The sequence below is a fragment of the Leptinotarsa decemlineata genome, unplaced genomic scaffold (genome assembly GCF_025532065.1).
Source record: "Leptinotarsa decemlineata unplaced genomic scaffold, Ldec_3_MD MMD2_tig00026328_RagTag_RagTag, whole genome shotgun sequence".
NCBI lineage: Eukaryota > Metazoa > Arthropoda > Insecta > Coleoptera > Chrysomelidae > Leptinotarsa > Leptinotarsa decemlineata.
In genome coordinates, this window is record NW_027412688.1 from 9,837,883 (window position 1) to 9,852,688 (window position 14,806).

The following is a 14,806-nucleotide window of genomic DNA, read 5'->3' on the forward strand; positions in this document are numbered from 1 at the left end:
CGAAAACATTGAATCTCTCCATGGAAGTATCATCCAAAATATAAATGGATTGGATCATGGCTAGTATAAGGACTCAATCTGTTTATGCTATGGCTTGTTCTAATTAGGACTTCAACACCTGAAAACTTTTTTACATAGCCCTTGGTGAAGGCACAGTGTATAGTCTTCTTCAAAGTATACTGATATCAATTTTTTATCGAACATTATCTTTATCCTAACGGTAGTGAACTACAGCTTTGTCAGTCAAAGTCTTTCCTTCAGATCCATATTCTGGGTGCTCTTCGGAAGGATGTACAGTAGGTCACATGTGGCATAAGTGCTATGAGTCTACACTCACCCTCCTTACTCCACAGATACCAGAACCAGAACGACATGTGTCGAAATTTAACATAATGACCTGATACAGAATCCACAGCAACTTAACAAAAACTACGAAACGTAACAAGACTTCCAAAATTGAGTCCTTTAACATCGAGAACGGCAGCTTCCATTATCACAATATTGAGTGGTTTCTGTACATCTGCGACAAAGGAGCTACCAGTGAGGTACTGCTTCAATATTTTTACTGCGTCAGATTTTTTGCCTTTTTTGGAAGCTTGGGCCACAAAATGTTTGATCACAAAAGGCTGGTAGTTCTCTCGCACACTTATCAAAGTACAATGAATCTAAAATATCTGAGACATGACCTTCGTGAAGCTATTCGACACATGTTTCTGGTTAGAATGAATTGAAATTTGTACACATATTGATTGAGTCCTCTCGATACTGGATCCAGTATCCTTTGATCTTTGAAATATTTCAGGAATCTCCTAACTTCTTGGTCTTCATCAATACATTTCGGACCATTTCCAAGGCCGGGTTTTACTTTTGTGCTTCTCTAATGTGTTGTGTCGACTGTATCATCTGATACCCGGGTGATTCATCTGAGTTTCTGTCTGTATCCCTGAAAGACCGACTTCCATAGTCTTCTACCCTCCAAGATAGAGAGAGACAAAATGAAGCTAGGAGTATATTTTTCCTCTCCCAGCGAGTTACCGCTACCGTATCGGTGCTGCTTAAAGGTTTAATTCCTTGAAAAACAGCGATGAATGTGATGGAGCTGTGTATAACTTGTGAATAAATGTCCATTGCCGAAAATTGTAAAGAAGTTTATTGAGATTTGACCTCTCGAAGATAGTATTGAAAATATAAAAATAAATGAAACTTTATAATGAATACTAGTTGTAGGTACTTATTTATTTCTCATGCTGTAGTTACATTATTTTCAACACATTTTGAATTCACTTTACTTTGTTACATGATCCACCCCCAGACCAGCAATCGAGTCAACATGTTCGGATTTCAAAGTCACCTGTCAACTAAAAACGACAGTCCGAACGTCATCAAAATGGATGATGACGAAAACCAATTCATCGTCGACGACGTCAGCAAAATCGTTAAAGACACGATAGAAACAGTTCTGAGCGGTACTTCGTATCAGCAAGAGAAGGTAAACCAGTGGAGCGCCACCGTTTCTGAGCAATGTCTCAGCGCCCTGAGCAAGATGAAGAAGCAGTTCAAATACGTTGTGACCTGTTCGATTATGCAGAAAACTGGCGCTGGATTGCACACGGCTAGTTCTTGTTACTGGGATAGTGCCACCGATGGTACTTGTACGGTGAGGTGGGAGAACAAATCCATGTATTGCGTTGTTACCGTTTTCGGTTTGGCCATTTGAAGAATCTGGACTACTCGTATTTGTCGGGGCAATACGATAAATTGTGAATTGTTTTGTAATGTGGGATTGTGATTTATGTTCGACCGTCATTAAATGCTGTCTGAAAGTGAATAAATTCATTTTATCTCAATGAAATAAAGATTTAACCGATTTCTTTCTATAACAATTTTATATATAATAAATATAGATTATTGAAATTAATGAAAAACTAGTGAATCAGAGACACACCAAGAGAGTTTTTTGCCATCACTGCCATACTTTAACAATGGAGGGGAACATCTTGGACAACAAAAATTTAGAGATCGACCATTCTAAGTTGGCCTTTGAGATGTTAATAATTGTAAGTGTATAGAATAGAGGTTCCTGACACAATGTGTAGGGCCTGCCGAGAAGCGCCTGAGCCCTGAGACCATAATACACTTGCTTTGGGCATGGCCAGCATAATGTGGTCTTAGCTTATATCCACTTACGGCACTTTTACGGAATTGACAAGACATTGGTGTTGCCTTATGCTCCGGGGAATATTTGTGGGTAACGAGAAGTGCTGCATTCATTGAAACTATTCGTTCCCCATCCTCAGGCTCATACAAGCTAATAAGCCTGATGTAGTCTTTCTTGACCACCAGAGCAAAATGATATTTGTCGTGGAATTTTCAGCTCTTGTCCGAAAAGAGGAGGAAAAACTGATAAAATATCGACATTTTCTCTACGAACTCCGCAGACTCTATACAGACCACTCGGTCTTGATAGTTGTTTTGATATTTTAGTCCTTGGTGGGATGATGCCCTCTCGAATCTCAAAATAATGCGGGCTTGCCGCATTAAGGCAGAAATCTTAGCCAGACAAGTGCACAAGGCTGCCATTCTTGGTGGACTACGTTTCATTGGGGGACATGATTCTCGGACCCAATAATCACTTACCCCACGTGCTGAACATATCAGGGTATCGATTTTGTAGCATGACTTTCTTTACACCATTTTATTTATTTCCAAATTTTTTTTTTGTTTAATTTTGGAATGTGTTCGTCATTTGCGGAATGAATTTTGTTCGTGTCATCATGGCTTGAAACAGGTTGGTGCCAGGCCCCTTACCCTTTTGACTGGTGTTCGTCAGAGAGACAAACGGGTCAAGACTGATTTATGGAATGGCGGCATGAATGTCCTCAGATATCAGTACCGCCATTCACGTGAACCTGTAGCTGGCTGGGGTGTTTGGATGAAGATATTGTTCATTTTTTAACGGAGGACATGAGGGCCTCACTCGACAGAGTGTCGGGGCCTTCTGTATCAGAAGGGGTCATCTACAGCATAATCCATAGCTTCCCTAAGTAACGAAATATATTATAAGTACCATGTCTGCCATATATTCATACCACTAGCGACATCTCTTAGATGTGGGCGTTATCAATACGTCGTTAGTATATAGTAACCTTTATTCGTTTGGTGTACACTCTATGTTCAGTCAGTCGTACCTTTGTATACAGACTATCTACAAAGGTAGTACCTTCAAATTCAGATCAGAAAAAATAATGTTTCCCAGGGGAATTCAAATAGTCGTTAGTTCCGATTGGTTACTAAAGAAATATCTGAAAGGGTAGATATTTCCTAGATAACGGGAAGAAAGACAAAAGGATTCACACGACCAGCCTGGAAAAGATATGACACGTCTTTAAACTAGTCCTCGTTTTGGAAAAGAAGAACTAGCCCATTTTATTTCTAATAAATCCTTCATGTGAAATTCCGGATGTCTCTAGAGTAAATCATATCGATGGTCCAAGCCCATAACGGCTCCTAAATCCTAACTTTCGAGTATCTGAACTCAATATGGCCGATTCATGCATCAACTTTTTATTTTATCTGTTATTTAAAGGAAGTTGTCACAATGTAAATCAATGGGATCGTTCATATACCACCCTTATGCTATGGCTTGACAGATCACTTTTGTGTATGGCTTACCAGCTTCCTGAAGGAACGCTCCGTGCAAGTGGAGCAAGTGCAAGTGGCCGTCGATGAATATCTCTTTTACCATCAATGCTGGTGATCGCCAGGGATCCATATTGTCTCCATCTCTCCTTTTATTGTATATCATAATGAGGATCTAGAAGTGATTTCGAATTGGGGTGAAACTAACCAAGTTCAATTTAATGCCACAAAAACCCTGGCATCGGTTTTCTCCAAAAAGATAAATGTCTTCGAACCGGATATAATAGCAGAACGGACAATTCCGCTTTCTGCTTCGATAAGTTTGTTGGGGGTTGAAACGGACACTAATATGTCTTGGCACAATCATGTCGTTGGAATTGCAAAGGCTGTTTCTCAAAAACTTGGAACACTGTTCCGAACCAGAAAACTCAGCAACTTTTGATGCTTCATAAAGCTCAGATCAGACCATCTTTGGAGTATTGTCTCATGTATGGACCTCCGCCCGTAAGCATATTCTGAAGCTACTGGATTCCATCCAGAAAAGAGCAACCTGCCTGATTGGAGACGCGAACGTGCAACCTTGATAGCCTGGAACATCGAAGAAAGGTTGGAGATTTGTCTCTCTTCTATAGGTACTCTTACAGAAAGTGTTCAAGTGACTTTGCACATTTGATTCCATCTAGAGCGGTAGACTGTTTAAGAACTCTTTACTTTGGAGAACTGCGTTTATGTGGAATGATCTTTCTGAGAACGTTTTTCCAAATGGATTTATTCTCCAGCAATTCAAATCCAATGAGAATCGCTACTTTTGCACATGTACCGCTCTTAGAGTCCCGTAAGGATTTTCCTGTAGTGCTTGGTAGGTAAGTAGACGGTAGGTTCGACGTAGGTGCTTTGTTCACACTCAATCGACTGATGTGTGAGTCGGTGGTTCAAGCCGCAGGCCAGACGATTTTCACTTGCTATTGCCCAACCTGTGTTAGGATTCACACGTTAAAAGGTATGACCTCGTTAGTCTTTAGCTCGCACAAGTTTCAACTTCTGAGGGTTGTCGTTCGTAGGGATGCGACAGCTGGTTAACAAGAAAAAACATATATATTTTAGTGAACATTTCCGTAAAAAAAGGGGTGGTGTATGAATGCTTCCATTTAATAATATTGTGACAACTTTTTCAAAGTTAAAGTAAAATATAAAGAAAAGGTAAGTGTTTTCATTGTCGTAATTAATTTTGTATGTACACCGTTCATAGAAGGTAAGATTATATCATGTTAACTGTTAAATAGTTATTAATTACCGTGAAATACCGTTATTCGATTTTTTCTTTTTTTACGATCCCGAAATTGTGTACAGAAGTCGTAGGACATTCATGAAGAATTGTAATTTTTCCCTCTGGATGAAGGAAAACTGAATTTTTCAAAATTTCCTGATCTGCTGATTATTTTATTCGTGGTTTTATGATTATATTAACTGGAAAATGGAATTTAATCTTCGATTTGACTAATGGATTCCTATCTCTACATATTTTTTGATTGGGTCCATGTATAGTAGTTTTACCGAGGCACATCTGTATCTGTAGAGTAGGGAGGGTGAGTGGAAGCCCACGCACTTAGGCCACATGTGACCCATTGTACATCCTCTCGAGGAGTTGTCCTCCTAGGTCATCGTCCATCCTGTCTTTTCCAGGAAGGTGGACAGGTCGCTGGGAGACATCTCCTTTATATCGGCAGGTGTAGGCCAAGACTCGCCGAACACACACTCTCTTATTGACGATAACTCCGGGCACTCGCACAGGACATGCCTGACAGTCTCATCTTCCTGTTCACACATCCTGCATAGAGGTGTGTCTACTAGCCCCATATTATGGAGGTGTTTCCTTAGTTAACAGTGGCCAGTCAGAAATCCTACTGTAAGGTGTAGATTTTTCCTGGTCATCGCCAGATATTTCTTCGGCGCCAGCTTCCCAGGGTCGCCCAAGGTGATCCTGGCAAGATTACATCCTTTGATTTCATCCCATCTCTTTAAGGATTGAGCATGGGTGAAACATTTGACTAGTTCCGCAATTGTCGAAGTCATCAGGCCATGGGTGCCATTGGGTCCTAAAATTCTTAGTCCAGCCGCTTCCTTGGCTAAAGAGTCGGCAATGCGATTACCTTTACTCTTGTCGTGCCCTTTAACCCACCTCAGGATAATGTTATTATCTACCGAGGCTTTGGCTAAATCTTGGTGGCACTCTAGTACTAGCCCTGAGGTAACACGCTGTCTGTTCAAGGCTAATAGTGCTTGTCTGCTATCAGTGCAGATTGTTATGTTTTTGCCAGAAATTCCTTTCTTGGTTATTTCTTTTGTGGCGATTGAGATACCAGCCAGTTCTGTTCGGACCACGCTGGTATTTCTTCCCATTCCCCACTCAATCCTTAGGCTTAGTGACCTGGAGTACACTCCACATCCTGAGCCTTCTTTGGTTTTTGAGCCGTCTGTATAAATCCGTATTGCATTTGTAGCATCTGACTCTGTGTTCTGATCAATTTGTATTTTGTAGGGTTTATTAAACACAAACTTGGGTTCAATTGTATCACTTGTTGCCTGCAGCAGAGGTTGAGCGCTTCCCGCCATAGGCCCAGCCTCAATTGACCCATTCCTACTTCGAGGTTTACACCAGCCGTGCGCAATCGTACCATGGCCATTAACGCAACCTCCTTAACGTACAGATCCAGAGGGGTCAGACCCGTGATTAATTCCATTGCCGCGGTTGGTGTTGTTCTTATGGCTCCTGTGATGTTTAAACAAGCCAGTCGCTGTATTTGATATAATTTTTGGATAGCCGTTGCTTGTAGAACTTTCGGTCCCCATGCAATGGTTCCATACGTTAACATAGGTCTTATTATTGCAGTGTAGATCCAGGTGACCACACGGGGTGAAAGACCTCATGCGCGTCCCACTGTCCTCCGACATTGCTCATAAGCCACGTATGCTCTTTTTGCTCTACTCTGTAGATGAGAGTTCCATGTTAGCTTCTTGTCGAGGATAGTACCAAGGTATTTCACCTCTTCAGAGAAGTTTAGTTTGATTTTGAAGATTTCGAGAGGTTTTAAGCCCGTTAAACTTCTTTTCCTGGTGAAAAGGACCATCTCAGTCTTCTTGGGATTGATTGACAGTGAGTGTTCCTTACACCATGTTTCTATTAATTTGAGCCCATCCTGCACTCTATCGCACAGTGTGTTTACAAATTTGCCGGTCTGCAAGATAACTATGTCATCTGCGTATGCAATTGTGTAGAATCCATTTTTTTAAGGTGATTAATTAGGGTATCCTGCTTTTACTAAAGAAAGTTAATTTTCCATTGATATTCCACAGTGCTGCACACATTATTGCTGTATACATTCAGACTTGCCATTTCAAATTTTTATACGACTTTATAATTTTTTTAACAATATATTTGCAGCACAATGTTTATTTTATTTATTGTTAATAGATCTTCAGCGTAGCTGAACATATATTCAATACATACTATTTTAGTATTCGATTTCAAAACGGTCAAATACAATTTTCTTAAATTTTAGTTGTGAGCCCATAGTGCTTGCTCGCCGTTAAAGAGTTGCCGTTCGCTGTATTTTTTACATAAAATATTGGGCTGCAATTTCAAAAGTATTCTACATGGTCGATTCATGCAAATTAGTTTGCTTGATTTTTCAATTAATGGACCCAGTTTCCTATCGATGCCATTATGAACAGTACCTCTCTTAATGAAATGAAAACTTATCCGGGTAGCACATTGCTTTACGCAAAACTGTACTCCTTTTGTCGTCTTCATTTCACTACTTTTACATTCAATTTATTGCTTTCTTTTATAACTTCCATACGCTTTCTCAAGGCACTGACAGATTCTTCAAATCCGTTGACATCCGGCCTGGATACCGGCTTAGCGAGCCTTCAGCCCTCCTAATTCCTTCTTTTTCATTCGAACTTATTTAATTTATTCATACGTTTATACATGATCTCACATGATTTGACACCGTGACTCTCAGCTGAATGTAAAATTTTTGTATTACAAACACATTAAATCGGAATCACTAAAGGAAAGGATTTTTACCGATGATGGCGCTGCTTGAACGGTAAATTACGAAATAACGGAATTTGAAACATAGGTTTTGTTTATTAGGATTTGCAGTGATTTGAGTTGTTCAATTTGAATTTTTGGAAGCAAAGTTTTTTGGTGGAATTATTATAGACAAGAGAAACTGATGAATAGTTCAAATATATTAATTTTTGCAACGGAAAGCACAAGAAAACGAAACGATTTGTGAAAACTGCGACAGACATCTTATTCCCTATTAAGGAATTTCTCATTCAAGTTTTGTATATACTTATACAATTATAATAACCAGCGTTACTAGGTGGCTTACATTTTTATTCAATGGCTAATCCGGTACTGCTTCTGATTATAACAAAACGATGGTGCTTACCTGTAGCTCAGGACTGCTGTCAAAATTATATGCGGACGGGCGGCCTTCCAGGGTACCGAAGGCGATGTTACCGTCTTTCAACGGCGAGATGTCTGAATATTCGGAAGTACAAAGGGCTCTGGTTTCCTCGCCTCTGGTCGTGTGGGTCATGTCAGGTAGGCCGTAGGTGTCTCGGCAGGTGGCACTGAAAGAATTGCGATTAAAGGTCAGTGACATAACGGCACCTTTCGAGAATTTAGATTTGCCTTTCAATGGAGATTTTTGTGACTTGCACTCAGACCCCTTATCAGGGCGATATTTCAGACATTTGTGGTTGCTTTAATTCTTTGTGGATTTGACTTTCTGCATGAATGATCAAATAAAAATTATACGTGATTCACACAAGTGCTTTAATTGAAATGTAAACAATTGTTGCTTATAGTGTAGTGACCAAGGCTTATAGATCATAAAAACCACATATTTCAAAACAGAACAGACAGTATTTTTTATGGTAATTGTCAAAAATGTTGATGTGCCAATATTAATAACATCAATAATTGTGTCTTGAATTTATGAATGTTTAAAAAAGAGTATAACAAGCCTATATCACTTGAATTTCACGACCTTCAACAACTCACATATGGAGGGTTTTATTATTTTTCACTGAATTGTCAACATAACCCTTGGATACTGAAGATGATCTACAACTGCGAAACAATAGTTTTATTAAATCAACGGATAGGAGCAGTTTTGATAATGTTGGAGGATGCACCGTAAAGAGACTAACTTTCCTATGATGTTCAAGATTATCAAAGTTGCTTGTGATTTAACCAAGTGGGTTTTTGTTTAGGATGTAACAATATTAAGAGCTTTACTTGAGCTTCCTCAGGACTTCGAAGTTGCTGAGGTAGATCATTTCTACATTAAAATTGCTGCTTTCGCTCCTGAAACGTGATTGTTTGAAGACATATTGGCAACTATCAAATTAATCGACGCAGGAGTTTCCACCTAAGTTACTGCCTACCAAGTCCTAATTAAAATTTAAAACTTTTACTTAGGGGTAGCTTGTATAAATTCACGAGAGCTACCCTCAGCGAGTGTTATGATAATTCCATTGTTCGTTGATGTGCAATAGAAAAATGGAATGTTTGGAGACAATATCAATCCCCAACAATGAAATTTCCTCTTGTGAGGAATGAAGTTTAATTAACAAACCCTCATGTCAAACACCGTAAAAAACCTTGGAAGATGTCACTGCCTCTACTTACATTGGAACAATCAAGCGTAACATCAAGACTATTCTTGTGACTTAATTGCATCATACTGAAGATAGGTGACGTAATGAAGACCACCTGTCGATCTTCAATATCTCTCACATAACTACTTTACTTAGGAAGAAAAAAAAACTGTCTTTATAGGACATGTCAAAGGTTGCAGAAATACTGAGGCAAGTTCGTTGGGGCATTTTTAAATGCGATGACAGTTACTTTTTCAACACCAGAAGGTTTGTTGGTATTCATCTAGTAAGTACGCCTTTATTTACCAGGTTGACGTTGAACTGTTTCCAGGTTCGTTGATGGCACACGTTGATGGAATACATGTTTAGCCAGGTTAAAGCTCGGAAGAGGTCTTGAAAATATTACCATGTAGCAGATTTGTAATGCCAAACATTGAGCGATCTAGATGGTTTTTCAATATTCTCATTTCAGTTTTTAGTGGACTACTAATTCAATAGTATTTTCTAGTGAAGCAAACTTGGCTGAAAAGGAAAATCATCTTCAGAAGGACGGGGTTATGTTCGAAATTCGATGAAGATGAATACATTGTGATATGTGATGGAATTGGCCGTTAGTATTAAACACGCCTGAAGTTTTGTAAACTGTTACATATCCATTTCCCTACAAAAATTATAAAGAGTCTGATACATTGAGAATAAGGAAAGAGTCAGATTGTAAAACGAAATGTAGTAACTTCGAACATGTGCGATATTATGGTCATATCTGTCGGCGCTATAGTTTTATATATATGAAACCATAACTCACTGTACAAACTCACCTGTAATATTGAAAAGGAATCCAAGGACCATCTTTGGTGGATTTCTTAGAAATGAAAAAGCTTTCCGGTCTCGGTGAATAAAATATAAGTCTCACATAAGTGATATCGAATGCTTTATCTGTAACACAAAAATATATCCTAAACATTATCAAGAGAACCAAACGGTGAACACGAATATATATTCTTACCAAATTTCAGTGTCAGATTAACTTGATTGGGCCACTGAATCCCCTCCAACATGGTCTCTGACTGCCACCAAGTCGGGTTGTCCGGGTGCATGAAATCGGTAAGGAATCGAGCATCGTGTTGACCAGGATAACAGATTTCGCAGGACTTTCGAATTCCTGTTACTCCTGTTTGTACACAATATTCCATTTCACCATTTTGTCCGCAGGTGTTAGTTGCCTCCATCAAGACTCCGAAAGCTGCATTTTCGAACTCCGGTATGCACCTCTGGAACAAAATCATGTTCGTTTATGATTATTTCAGCAGTTAACCTGAGGAATAAGTTTTATGAAATATATGTATATCAAGGTGAAATACCAAGACCCGAGATTCATCAGAAATACATCACTTTTGCAAAAAGCTAATGTTGGGTTGTTTAAAAAGTTTTATCCGTTTAAATGTCGTTTGTTTTTGTATCTCCCGATCTCATTGAATATGTATTCTACTGTTTCGTGGTATATATTGTTCGATAGAAAATTTTATACTTTAAATCCAGAAGAGGATTTGAAGATCCTTGTGAAGACTAATTCATCACAAACTGTACGTGGGATGACAAAAGAACTTGGGCGTCAGCTCCCATGCGGTTTTTGATAGTGCAAAACATATTGGAAAGGTCAACAAGCTCAAAAAGTGGGTGCCCCTTGATTTGAACGATCGACAGAAATTGTTACGTTTTGGGGTCTATTCTTCTTTGCACAACCAAAACGATACTGTTTTGGATCGGATCGTCCGTGAGTTGAAAAGTGGATCCTCTATGACAACAGGAGATGTTTAAGACAGATGATCAACCCAGGCACTTCCCGAAGGCAAAAATCTATCAAAAAAAGTCCATGGTTTTTGGTGCAACAACTTTCTGCAACAGAGTCCTATTGTGAGGAAATCGACGAACTGTACTGGGAATTTCATCAGCAGCAGCCGGCACTGGTCAACAGAAGAAGTTCTATTCTGGTCCACGACAACGCCCTGGTTGTGCTTGCACTTCCCTACATCAGAGGATTATTGGAAAGGATAAGAAGAATTGGTTCCAAGTACAACATCAGAACCTGTTTCAGATTCGGAAACACTAAACGTAGCAGCCTCACGAAAAGCAGGCCACCAAATTGCATTTACCGTATACCCTGTGAGTGCGGAAAATCCTATATTGGTGACACTAAGAGGCCATTAAATGTTCGCATTGCCGAGCACAAAAAACACACACATCGAGGGGAAACCAGCAAATCAGGAATAGCAGAACATGTTTGGACCCATCAACATAACATCGAGTGGTCCCAAGCTGAGATCGTACACAGAGAGGAACATTGGTCTAGGAAAAAATTCAAATATGTTGTCCAACAACGTATTCAGCTAAGCTAGCGTAGAGATACGCAACATATGGAAACCCATTATCAAGCGAAAAATGGCCAACTCCCGCCAAACGATCATCTACCACTAAACCAGTGAAGCGGAGAAAGTTAAAGTACTCGAATGACCAATAAATAGTCATCTCTCGGAGGAATCAGTCCAGGCATCACTCGAAGACGATTGTGGATACTAACAATCGAAACGTCGTGAAGTAACTTGGCTTGGAATCTCTCTTGGAACTTTTTATTTTTATTTTTGTTCAATTGTTTTATTTTTACTTGTATTTCATTTCACTATTATTTCATTTCCGGTTTTTTCCTTAATATAATTGTTATTTTCAGCTATTCATTTTTAATTTTTCTTTTTTAGTTATTTCAGGGATTTCAAATCATTTTAAATAATATCAGAAAAAGGAAGTCCGAACTAATGAAATTCATAATGAAACATTGTCAATCACCTTCAAACAAACCACAAATGTACTGCTGGAACAAACTATCCTTGTAGGTCAAACCTGAGTTAGTAGTAGCGATGACACCTCTCCGTACGGAAACGCCATATGTGGGATCACAACAAACTCAATCCACTAATATCAACATAAACGAGGCTTCCACATCGACCACCGAACAAGATTCGTTCTCTGTTCTTCACTGTAGCTTTCACTGCAGCGCAACTAGATGAAACCAAAGCCCCAAAACAGTCTAGCACCATCGATTTCAAAGCTTCGCTTTGCAATGTACCGCCTTTGAAAGCGATGGCGATGGCGTCTTCTGGCACGAGACGTTATAAGATACTGTCTATGGCGAAACACGTGTCGCGGTTTTGTAAACTATCAAGTGAAAATCTCTTAAAGTGCGTTTTTTAAATACGTAATGCGTTATTTACTTAACACAAATTTCAACCGAATAAACTTGGTACACTAGGAATATAACCCTCAATTATTTTATACTCGAATGAAAGAAGTCAAAAATTTCTTCACAACTATTGCAGATCATGGATTTTTGAAAGAACACCCAAAATAATTTTTATTTAAAGTTATTTAAAGCTATCTTTCAAGAGCTTCAATCAACTATTATTACGAGTAAAGTCATTATACACACATCGGAAAAGTCTAGGGATATTTTTATAACATACTAAATATCATAAAAATAAATGCATGAAGTCGTTTAATTTCGATTAAATTGGTACACTCGACCACCCTGTAGATTTCTATGGGTTGAACAAAGCCTGCAAAAACGGTAACTAATCTTTTATCAAGTTTTTTACAAACTGTAGGTTTTCGGCTAAAATTAATAATCTGAAGGTGTCGAGTTTGTAATTTCTATGCAGCTCTTGCTCAGCAATTAAACTGGAAATATTGTGCTTTAACATGGAACTCCATCACTTACCATTGGCTGTGATGAATACAGCTGTAGGGCTTCTTCAAGGTGGAATGCGACAAAATGATGTAGCTCTTCGTTTGGGGGTTTCCCAAAGTGTTATCAGTCGATTATGGCGGCGTTTCCGTGAAACTGGTAGTCCAGCCGAACAACATTAAGGGCGAGGACGCGGTACAACTGCAGTTCAAGACCGATTTTTGGTCTTAACCGCAAGAAGACAACCGACAATCACAGCACCTGAGTTGGTTAACGTGTTGCAGCAGACGCACCAGGTAACCATTGGTCATGATACTGCCAGAAATCGACTGCATGAAGCAGATCTTCACAACAGAAGGCCAATTAGATGTCCACCTTTGTCGAGAGGCAATCGCGGTAAAAGATTAGAGTGGTGTCAAGAACATCAAAACTGGGATGCAAATGATTGGGCCACAGTTTTGTTTACAGACGAATCCAGATTTGGATTTCATCCAGATTCTCGTCGAGTAAGACTGTGGAGACGACCTAGAAATAATGAACGTTTGAGACACGTCCAGGAAGTCCACACATACAGAGGTGGTACAGTAATGCCATGGAGCGGAATCATGATCGGCGGCAGAACCGATCTCGTTTTTCCAAATCGCTTCCTCACAGCTCGACAGTACCTCGACACCATTCTTCTACCTATCGTCCGTCCGTTTGTTGGTGCTGTTGGTGAAAACTTCCACCTAATGCACGATAATGCTCGTCCACATGTCGCGCGTCTAGTGACTGACTGGCTCACCAACGAAGGAGTTGATGTATTGCCATGGCCAGCACAATCACCGGACCTGAATCCCATCGAGCATGTGTGGGACATGCTTCAACGAAGAATTACTCCGCATATGGGGAACATTCACACAACGTTTCAATTGAGAGAGCTTTTAATCGCTGAATGGGCAAATGTACCTCAACAAGACATTGACAATCTCATTTCGTCGATGCACGATAGATGTAGGGCCGTAATAAACCAGCGTGGAGGCCATACTTTGTACTGATTCCAATTTTTTTTGTATTATGATTTTTTTTCGGGGTGCCAAAGAAGAGCCATATTTTTTTTAGTTTTGCTTATATGCGCACTCAGTATTTTTGACCATTTAATAAATTTTGTTGTAAGTTACATTCGTTTAATAATCACCCGTCAACTTTTTTTCCCTAAAGCGATCTAAAAAAAAGTATTGTCATTTTAAAAAATATCCCTAGACTTTTCCGATGTGTGTATTATAAGTCTATGTTTTTCTTCGAGTTTAACCTGTAGAATAGCATTACTATAGTCGAAGTGAACGATATTGTGAATATTTAAACACATAGAAATGAACCGGCTGCGAAATAGTCCACGTTGACTGCAGAATTGGCGGATCGTATTGAATATTTTTGCTAACCAAGTTTTATGATTGGCGGAAAAGTCATAAAATTAAATTTGAAGTCATGTTACCGTGACGAATAGAAATCGGGAATACGGGGATGGTTATCGCCGGAACTGATCGCGATTTGAATGTTGAAATTCGATATTGGTGCAGTCATAATTACTCAAAATGTTTGTTATCTGTTTAAAATGTGGTATCCTTGGACAAGTACTAATAGTAATAACGAGTGTGATAGCAACGCAGAATGTTTCCAGTGTAGAACCTGTTTCAGATTCGGAAACACTAAACGTAGCAGCCTCACGAAAAGCAGGCCACCAAATTGCATTTACCGTATACCCTGTGAGTG

At 39.3% G+C, this 14,806-nt stretch overlaps 2 protein-coding genes across 3 annotated transcripts in view; one reads left to right on the forward strand and one right to left on the reverse strand.

Annotated features, from left to right (window-relative positions):
* LOC111511358 (dynein light chain Tctex-type) overlaps positions 1-1,856 on the forward strand; it is a 47,838-nt gene extending 45,982 nt beyond the window's left edge. For both annotated transcript variants that reach the window (XM_074182628.1, XM_074182627.1), the window contains exon 3: positions 1,313-1,856. In XM_074182628.1, coding sequence (XP_074038729.1) covers positions 1,313-1,717 — 405 coding nt within the window. In that variant the 3' untranslated portion in view covers positions 1,718-1,856. The remainder of the gene's footprint in view (positions 1-1,312) is intronic.
* LOC111507753 (laminin subunit gamma-1) overlaps positions 1-14,806 on the reverse strand; it is an 80,846-nt gene that overhangs the window by 48,167 nt on the left and 17,873 nt on the right. The window contains exons 2-4 of the mRNA XM_074182626.1: positions 10,325-10,589; positions 10,137-10,254; positions 8,103-8,286 (exon numbers count right to left, since the gene is read on the reverse strand). Coding sequence (XP_074038727.1) covers positions 8,103-8,286; positions 10,137-10,254; positions 10,325-10,589 — 567 coding nt within the window. The remainder of the gene's footprint in view (positions 1-8,102; positions 8,287-10,136; positions 10,255-10,324; positions 10,590-14,806) is intronic.